At 39.3% G+C, this 10,614-nt stretch overlaps 1 protein-coding gene across 1 annotated transcript in view; it reads right to left on the reverse strand.

Annotated features, from left to right (window-relative positions):
* The window catches only part of TTLL5 (tubulin tyrosine ligase like 5), a 256,896-nt gene extending 246,289 nt beyond the window's left edge, over positions 1-10,607 (reverse strand). Inside the window, exons 1-3 of the mRNA XM_081104716.1 lie at positions 10,474-10,607; positions 9,060-9,229; positions 3,288-3,394 (exon numbers count right to left, since the gene is read on the reverse strand). Of these exons, the coding sequence (XP_080960842.1) occupies positions 3,288-3,394; positions 9,060-9,133 (181 nt within the window). The 5' untranslated portion in view covers positions 9,134-9,229; positions 10,474-10,607. The remainder of the gene's footprint in view (positions 1-3,287; positions 3,395-9,059; positions 9,230-10,473) is intronic.
* Positions 10,608-10,614: the final 7 nt, after the last annotated feature.

Here is a 10,614-nt window from a genome sequence, read left to right on the forward strand (position 1 = left end):
TGATTCCTGGTCAGAGCCCAGGCCTGGGTTATAGGCTCGATCCCAGTGTGAGGCATGCAGGAGGCAGCAGATCATGTGACAAGCACCCCAAAAAAGTATGTTTGAGGGGCATAATTTACTTCTGTTTTTTTCAAACCCACATTTGACATTTTGACTCATGTCATATTTCGATTTTGAGGGTATTTCTCAGTAAATGTTAGCAACTCTTTTACTGCTCAAGATTTAGAGAATAGAAATGAACCATGTTCTTTTAAATGGTAACCTAGCAACTTGGTGAGGGGATTAGAACACAAGGACCCCTAGGGAGAGAACATTCAATCCCACCATCTTCTAAACTCTTGGCTCATTATGGCAAGGACAGACCTTAAATTAATCTCAAAGTACAGCAGCTCCTATTCAACAAGTAAAATAAGTTTTGAGTGTGTACTATGTGCCAAACACTACATAACATTTATTTCTCACAATGCCTGCAAAATAGGTATTACCTCCACTTTACTAGCAATGAAATGAGTTAAGATGGCTTCACAGATGAATTTTATCAAACATTTAAAAAATTAACAATAATCCTTCTTAAAACTCTTCCAAAGAGAAGGGAACTTATCCTCTGAGGCTAGCATTACCCTGATACCAAAGCCAGATGAAGGCATCACAAGAAAACCACAGACCCATATCCCTTATAAATGCAGATGCAAAAATTCTCAACAAAATACTAGCAAACCAAATCCAGCAGCATAAGGATAACATACCATGACCACCTGGGATTTATCTCAGGAATGCAAGGGTTGTTCAACATACAACAGTCAATCAATGTAACCCACCACATTAAGAGAATGAAGGAAACAAAACAGAATCATCTTAAACGATGTAGAAAAAGCATTTTACAAAATCCAACACCCTTGCATGATAAAAATCACACACACACACACACACACACACACACACACACACACACTCAATGAAGGACTAGACGGGGATGTCTTCAACATGCTAAAGGGAACTTTGAAAAGCCCACAGCTAACATCATACTCAATGGTGAAAGACTGGAAAGCATTCCCCGTAAGATCAGGAACAAGACAAAGATCCACCTTTCACCTCTTCTATGCAACACTGCACTAAAAGCTCTAGTCAGAGCAATTAGGCAAGGAAAGTAAACAAAAGGCATCCAACTTGTAAGGAAAGAAGTAAAATGATCTCTACTTGCAGATGACATGACCTTATATACAGTATAGATAATTCAAAAGAACCCCCAACACACACAAAACTATTACAGCTAATGAGTTCAGCAAGGTTTCAGAATATAAGGTCAATATACAAAAATCTACACACTGACAATTAACAACCCAAAAATAAAATTGATAATGATACCAAATTTATAATTTATAATAATACCAAAAAGAATAAAATATTTGGGAATAATTTTAACCAAAGAGCTACAAGACTTGTACAGTAAAAACTATAAAACACTGCTACAAGAAATTATAGAAGATTGAAATAAACGGAAAGACATCCCTTCTTTATGGACTGGAGAACTTTTAAGATGGCAACATTCCCAAAAGCAATTTATAGATTCAATGCATTTCCTATCAAAATCCCAAAGGCCTTTTTGCAGATATTAAAAAGCTTTATCCTAAAATTCATGTGTCATTGCAAGGGACTCTGAATAGCCAAAAAAAATCTTGAAACAGAAGAACAAAGTTAAAGAATTCACATTTTCCAATTTCAAAACTTAGTACAAAAGCACAGTAATTAAAATGATAGGTACTGGTATAAGGATAAACATACAAATCAATGGTCTATTCAGAGTCCAGAAATAAACCCATATACCTACAGACAACTGATTTCAACAAGAGTTCCAAAAGCATTCAATAGAGAAAGAATAGTCTCTTCAAGTAATTATGTTGGACAAATAGATATACACATGCAAAAGAATGTAGACCCTTACCTCACATTAAAAAAAGTAATTCAAAATGGATCAAACACCATTTATCTCCAATATAAGAGCTTAAACTATATAAGTCTTAGAACAAAGCATGGGGATCATGACCTAGTCTATTGCCCCCACTAACCTAACCGTTAGGCCATGGTTTTGTAAATATACCAAAAATATAAGCAACAAAAAAAAAAACAACAACAGACAAATTAGACATTATCAAAGTGAAAACCTTTAGCTCATGAAAAAATACTATCAAAAAAGTGAAAAGACAAACCACAGAAAAATATTTGTAAATCATATATCTACTAAGGTTCTAATATTCAGAATGGATAAGGAATCTTATTACAATAGGAAGACAAGCAACCAATTAAAAAATAAGCAAAAGCCTTGACTAGACATTTCTCCAAGGAAGATATATTAATGAAAAGATGCTCTATGTTGCTCAGCCTGTGGTGCCTGGCTCGATTCCCAGCCAGGGCACATGCCTGGGTTGCAGGCTCAATCCTCGGTAGAGGCATGCAGAAGGCAGCCAATGGAGTTTCTATCTCTCCCTCCCCTTCCTCTCTAAAAGTAAATAAAAATATACATATTTTAAAAATATGCTCTATGTCATTAGTCATTACGGAAATACAAATCAAAACCACAGTAAGGTACCACTTCACACCCACTAGTATAGCGATGATCTAAAAAACAAAATAAATGTTAGTGAGAATGTGGAGAAATGAGAACTCTCATATATTGTTGATGGAAATGAAAAACAGTGCTATCACTGTGGAAAACACTTTGGCTGCCTCAATCCCTCCCTCACAGCCGTGGCAGCCTCGATCCCATGGCTGCAGCCCTGGCTTCATCTGGAAAGACGTCCAGACGTCCTTCCAGTCGATTTGCATATTACGCTTTTATTATTATAGATATCCAGAAGAGGTGAATCCACAGAGACAGAAAGTAGATTAGGGGCTGTCAGGGGCTGGGTATTGACTACTTAATGGGTACAGAGTTTACTTTTGGGATGATAAAAATGTTCTGAAACTAAATAGTGGTGATTGTTGCACAACAATGTGAATGTACTAAATGCCACTGAATTGTACTCTCTAAAACAGTTTTGTTTTGTGTATTTTACTACAATAAAATAACAATAAGCACATGTATACATAATTCTGAAAAAAAATTCAAAAGGGAAAAAATAATATGCAGAAAACAATTCCAGAAACCCTAATAATCCTTTCAAGTATAATAAAGATAGTCTTCTCGTGGCCAAGGCCATTTCCCTATCTATAGGTGTTGTCAATTTCTGCAAGACAAGGTTGCCAGGGCCATGCCCCAGCCCTACCTTCTGTGGAGAAGTCATACTCACCTCCAATTACTCGAATATTATTGTCCTTGGTCAGAATTGCCTCAGCATGGAATACCAAAATTGGAATTCTCCTGCAGCCTCCAGTCCACATGATACATGGATGATCCCTACAACCATAACAAAAGGCTTTATTAATTTACAACTCAAAATCTGAATTAACTGCCGAAGCAGATTACTGTGGTTGGCTGCTTAAAACCTTTCCCCCTCCTTCTAAAACAAGAACCCTAAATGTCCTATGGGAAACCATTCATTTTCTGTTTTTAGCCATGTGGTTTGTTTAAGATTAATTCCATCCCTGGTCCTGGGACGAGCCTTGATTGGCTTCAGCCAATTAGGACATTCTATCCCCCAATTATAGTGGCTGTTTCAGGGATGAGCACATAAGCCAATGGGAGCCAAGTGAAGGTCAGGTGACATGTTGTGAGACCCTCTGAGAAAGCAATGCTTTTTCTCTTCTCTGGCAGCTACAGAAGAGATGGCCACTCTTTCCCTTGATGGTGTAGGAGACTGAGGGCTGGAAGTGCTACTGTCATTTTGTGATCTTGACAGGAGAGTCTGGAGATGCTAGTAAAGGAGGAAGTCAGTGGGAGCCTGATTAAAAGAATGAGAGAAAGGAGATCCTGAGTGGCACACTTAGAGCTGCAGAATCAAGTCTTTCCTAAATATGAATTAATGAAGTCCTTTTATTTTTAGGACAAAAAATACACAGTTATGTTTTAGTCCCCAGTACACATAAAGAATCCTAACAAGTAGATTCACAATAATTTATATACCATTTGAAACCCTATAGTCCTTTTTATTAAAAAAAAATGTTTTTATTGATTTTAGGGAGAGGGAGACAGAAACAGCAATGATGAGAGAGAATCATCCATTGGCTGCCTCCTGTGTGCTCCCTACTGGGGATCGAGCCCTAGACTGGGGCATGTGTCCTGATGGGGAATCAAACCATGACCTCCTGGTTCATGCGTCCATGCTCAACCACCCACTGAGCCACACCAGCCTGTATAGTCCTTTTTTAAGGCAATTTGATGACCCATCTTAAAATTCTGAGCTAGGAAACCAAATTCTTACCAGTACCCCAATTAAAACCACGTATTTTAAATAAAGCCTCACTAAATGCAAAAACAGGTATTTTTCCTCCAGAGAAGGATCTCTGACTTTACTTTCTTTCCTTAGCCTCAGAAAATCTCCGTTTAATCAATTTACTCAAAGGTTAGGAAACCTGAACCTCCTTAGTGCAGGAAGGTAGAACAGGAAAGAGGCAAATTACCTGAGAACCTACTATGTGCCAGGAAATAAACTAAGAGCTTTCATGCTATCTCATTTATTCCTATTGCCCCCACTATGAACTAAGGAAAAGGTGTTCAGAGAGGTTAAGTAATTTGCCCAAGGCTGAGTAAAGGAAAGATATATGAACCCAAAAGTCTGTGCTCTTTCCACCCTTCTGACACCCTAATCACATTTCGGTGATGTTCTGTATATGGAACAGCTTAAACTCAACTCTTTGGGAACTTAAACTAATCAAAATTATTAAATGGAGTAAGACCCACTGAGCCAAGATTCAGTTCGCTCTCAAAAACTCACATGGCGCCCTAACCGGTTTGGCTCAGTGGATAGAGCATCGGCCTGCGGACTCAAGGGTCCTGGGTTCGATTCCTGTCAAGGGCATGTACCTTGGTTGCAGGCACATATCCAGTAGGGAGTGTGCAGGAGGCAGCTGATCGATGTTTCTCTCTCATCGATGTTTCTAACTCTCTATCCCTCTCCCTTCCTCTCCGTAAAAAATCAAATCAATAAAATATATTTTTTTAAAAAAAACAAAAAACTCACATGACCATACCCTTAATCACAAATCTCAAGGCCAAGTCAGACCCTCCCAACCCAAGTTTAAAAACATCCATACTTTGAATGAATAGGCTGCAGACGACCAATCTTAGAAGGCAGCCTTTAGACTTGGGAATGAGCTGCCAAAAGCCTTTTAGTGAAGAAAGCAGAGAACACCATACCCAGCTCATTTCCTGCTTCGTAGAAATGGAATGTGGATGCTTGTTGTCCTTGCTCTTTGACCTGGGTGATTGTGCCCACTTGTGAGAAATGGTGTTTACAGGGTGCATTTTTTAGCAAAGATTTTTTTGTTTTGCTTGCTTTTTTAATCTTTAACACCTATAATACGTGGGCATGGGATCAAGCTATTCCTGTGATCTCTTCCAACTTTAATTTTTCCACTATATTTCTAAGTCAGAGGCTAGACAGAGGGGAAAATAGGCGGCCTATCCAAAGTCTTGGATAGAAACTCTGGAAACTATCCAAAGTTCCTTGTCAACCTGGCATTAGCTACAAACTGGCACCACTGTGCCTTATCACTTACACACAATGGATTACTGCGATAAGACGGGGTATCAGAATACAAACAGCAGATGCACAGCTGAGAAGAGCGAAGGCCCTGACTACACTCACTCTGTGGAAAACCAAATCCCTGAAGGAGAAATCTCTGCACTTACAACCCATAAAAAGATAAAAGAGGTAGCAGACAAATTATTAATTCAATAAAGTCAACTACAAAATACTTAAGGCAGATGCTAAATTGCCATTAAAACCATGCTCCCACCAGATGGTGCTAAAGGGAAAAGATTCTAAATGATTAGGAAATTAAAAATTGGGACCTTAAATTTTCTTTTGCACAGAAACTGGAATAGATTAAGAAAATATGCCTTACAGGCATGAGAGGACAGCATATTTGAATGATTAATTATCAAAGTAGACCAGTTTTATGGTTGACTTTACTGAGAACCTAAGAACGTTTTGGGTTTTCAGAAGCAATTTCATGAGGAATATATTCTTCTTCACCCCTGGGATGCAGCCTACATAACTCAAAACTTCCATGCCTTAGTCATACCACTGTCCCTGCTGGAAATGCCACTTAATCCCACTCTCCAAGGCCTTGCCCCGCTCCCCCAGCCCTGAGTGATGCCTTCTTTCTCTAAACTCCTGGACCACTCATTGTATAATCATTTGTTGATGATCTTTTATTTTTTCCAAGTAAATGTTGATGATCTTCTCAACTGATACAAAGCCAGCTTTTATTCGGGAAACTAAAGTGACTATTTTTCCAGTGACAAAAGCAGCATCAAATCCTTTTATGAAAGTTTCCATATCTATATATAAATTTGTATTTGGAACCACCAAGCAAAATATAGAAAAAGAACCCCCTTTACATTTACCATCTGAAATAATGCCATGCAGAACAAGGACCGCCTGGACCGTTTCTAGTCCTAAGGCCTAGGCATTAACTACTTTAATACAGTCTAGGAATCGAGCAGATCTAACAGATGTCCATGGATATGCATCTTTGCATCAAATCAACTTCCAAAAGACTTTAAAATGTAAGCCTATTGCTCTAAGTGTGAACAAGATTGACTTAAGAATCCCAATGTATAAAACAAGTGTCTAATAGACAAGATGAGCTGATGGAGCAAGATTAACCATCAAAATTCAATAGTAAGAGTGTGAAAGAAAGCAAAACAAAACAAAAAATAAAGAAACTTCAAGAGGTCCATGAATTTGGATTGGGGGGACAGGGGCAATGGGGGAGGGGGATATTACACTTAATTTCACTCATTTTTACTAGAAATTTAACATTTTTCAACTATGAATATAGGCAGCAAAGCACAGCACTATTAGAATTATCCAAAATTAGATTTTTATACCGTTTTACAGTTGATGCCAGTATATGAAAACATCATTTACATTTATCACTACTTCTAAGTTGTGTTAGTTATTAAACTTGCCACTAGATTACCTGATCATAGTCTTCCTCATCTGGTGTGATGAGGCTGGACAATGATTTAGCATCTCTCCTCCAAGCTACCAAATGGTGACATCACACATTGGTAGTCCGGACATGTACCAGTAGGAAGGTCCCAGTATTCCCCACTTCGAAGTGTTAATCAAAGACCACCCCACAGTGTAATGATCTTACACAAACTAAGCAAAAACAATCTTCATGCTGCTGTCTTTAGAAAATAAAACTTAACTTTCCCATGTTTTAAATGAATAATCTTGTTATTTAATGTATAAGAAAGCACAAAAGAAGCAAAAAAAGAAAACAAAAAAAGTAAGTAATGTATAAGAAAGCACAATTTACTGTATCAGAAGTAATTTTTAAAAATAATTTGATAAGTGCAATTTATTGGATAATACCAATAATTTGATAATACCAATTTCAATGTAATTGGTATTTTTAATGACATGTATTTAATTGTAAGTACTTAAAAATATTCTGACAAGGGACCCACAACATTAAAAACGTTTAAGAACGTCTAATCTAATGTGATCTAAGTCATACATTTGTTTGTTCATTCATTCATTCAGTCAGCAAGCATTTATTATGTACCTACTATAATACCAGGTTGAACTATTTGAAATTGTTATTATTCGACTGTTTTTGATCTGCCAAAATGGCAATTTCATGAGGTTCAAACTAATACATACTTGTCAGGGCCAACCTCTAAGCCCACCAAGAAGAAAAATATTTATGGAGTAAAACAATAATCTTGAAATTAGAAAGACTGATGCTTGGAGAAATTAAAATTTTATGAAATGAGTAAGAGGCAGCACACAAAAAGCAAGAAGTCATCGGAGGCAAATGGCCATAGGGAATTGTCCATTTAATTATCCTGAATGAGAATGACCCAAATATAATGTCAAGCCTCTATTATTTCCTACAACCTAACAGTGATGAGAAGCCTTTCCCCAAAGCTTTATTAATGCTTCAATAATTTTCTCAAGTTATAATATTAAATAATGAAAAATCTTCCACTTTATAATAAGAAGTCTACTTTAAGTTCAATATTAAAGTAAGAATAGTATCTTATATGTGTACGGCGCTTTACAATTTACACAGTAATTTCATAGACATTATTCTATTTGATCCTAAACACACTCCTACAAAATAGCCTGGGAGATATTATCCCCATTTCTCAGGTAAGACAGCACATATCCAAGGGGAACTGCAGAAAATCTTAAAAACGAATCTTAACTATAAGCCAGCTTTTCTCTTTGTTCTCTGTCAAGTAATAAGGTTGAAGGCAGCAAAATAGCAAAGTGCTTCAAAATTCAGTAAAACTAGGTCTGAATCTCAATCCATCACTCACTCTCTACACATCCCTGAGAAAGTCCTTTGGTATTTGTGAGGACAAATTTAATAGAGTGGGAATAACAGCATCTTCAGATTAAATGAAATACAGTAGTTAAAGCCCATACCATCATCTATAGCAGCTGCTTTTACCACTAGCACTTACATTTTTATTATTTTGAGTCTCTTACATAAAAGAACTCAGGAAAGCACTGTTGTTCAACAGACCCAGCAAAGGCTACAGCATTCTGATGTACGGCCCCACAATGACTCTGGTAAGTCACCTGACCTCTCTACATGATCATCATTCCATCATTGTAAAGATTTTTGAGAAAGTAACATAAGCAGTTTCACAGTGTTTGGAGACCTACTTTTCTTCACTATCTAAAACATTTCAAAATCTCCTATGTTAGAAGCTCTCATCAGGAGTTGACTAAGTGCTACTAGCTGGAACACCTAGAGTTCATTTCGGATAAGGACCAAATAATAAGATCTTTCATTAGATCCTGGGTAGAAGCTAAAACCAGTATCAGGCAATACCAAAGGAAGGACATTGGGTCGAAGGATGTGTCTAAGTAGAAGAGAACTATTTCCCCATCCTAGAGGAAAGGCTCCGAAGCAGGCGGGCTCTTACTTACTCTTGGCTTACCACCTCCTCATCCTCTGAGGACGATGCCGTTTCCTCCAGGTCCCGGGCCATCACGATTGGCATGTCCTTTAGGGTTTGTCATGCAGTCAGCAGACGGGGGGCCTCAGAGACCTTTCTTTGCAGAGTCACTGGATCAAACAATTTGGGTGGCACAGAAACCTGTAGGGAAGCCAAAGGATCTGAAACACGATGTGACGTCTGTTTGTTCATGATTGCTGATGATCTTCCAAGCAATGAAAATGAGTATGCACCTCACCGGTGCCCAACCTCTAGGCGCTTACCTTCTATCACAGTGCCTCGCATATGCCCCCCAAATCAAGTTTTTTTGCCCAACCATACTGTCTGTCCACACAGTATCCGAAGAACTGTTACTAAGTTTGAGTTTTTCATTTTTCTTTTATACACAGTATCTAACATGCACCAAACGGACAGACTTACCTAACTTTTAGGGAAGTCTGAGGTAGGAGGAGGATTGCCTGAAATATATATTCCTTGCTGCTAAAACCTGACCTGGGTTAAAAGTAAAAACTCAAGATTTAAAATACTTGTAAATATTTATTTGGCCTCTTACGACAAACACACAGATAAAACGCCGTCAGGTTGCCACTAAAAATTCAACTCCTGAACCAAAAGATTAATATATTCTCCTGAATCGAGGTCATAAATAACTGGGGGGAAAAAACGTCCTTTCAAACACTCAAAAACTACTGTCCCATGCTAAAAATCACAAACTATGATTGAATCTCAGACATTAAAATTAGGATGTTTTCCATTTCTAACTTAAATTTTTTCCACGGGGTAAAAGTATATGTTTGTTGTGCCTGAGCAAGGAATAGAAAATAGATCAAGAAAATGAAAATATTCAAATGGTCATCAGAGATGATCACAATTCAGAGATAACCACTTGATGGAAATCTCTCTAAACCTCCTTTTGCTATGCATTCCTGGATACGGTGAAATTATAAACGGAACCGAAAAATGCCGGCCCCGATCATGATCCCTGCAGACCTTCCGCGGAATGGGCAGTAGCCAACCACCTCCAGAGGCGTTCTTCCGAGGACTCCCCGCAGGGTTTCTCCATCTCTCCCCAATGTTGGCATGTCCTTCCAATTAAAACTGAACGAGGCTGCCTGCAGGGCGGGGAGAGAGCGGGCAGGACATCCGCAACAAGATGAGGGACACTGCTCTAGGGATCAGCCCATCAGCCCCACCCCTGCTCACCCCAATTCCCGGTAGGTCCGCAGATGCTCCCCGCGGGAAGGGCGCAGGCAACTCCGCCGCAGCGCGCCCGGAAACCTACCGCAGCCCCCGGACTCCGAGCGGGAAGTGCAGCGGACCGCGCCCGCCCAGACCCGGGAGCGCACCTCCCTCGGGTGGGGGAGCGCGCCGGCGCAGGCGTTTACCTGTCTCATCTTCCCATGGCTCGGGGCGGGCCGGCGGGGAGCGCGCTCGGCGCCTACCTCCCTCCTCCTTCCCCAGCCCGGCTCTCGGCGGCCGCGGACGGCTGCTTCCCCGGTTACTACAACAACCAACCAGCAACCGCC

The sequence above is a fragment of the Myotis nattereri genome (assembly GCF_964212035.1).
Source record: "Myotis nattereri genome assembly, chromosome: 1".
In the NCBI taxonomy this organism is placed as follows: domain Eukaryota; kingdom Metazoa; phylum Chordata; class Mammalia; order Chiroptera; family Vespertilionidae; genus Myotis; species Myotis nattereri.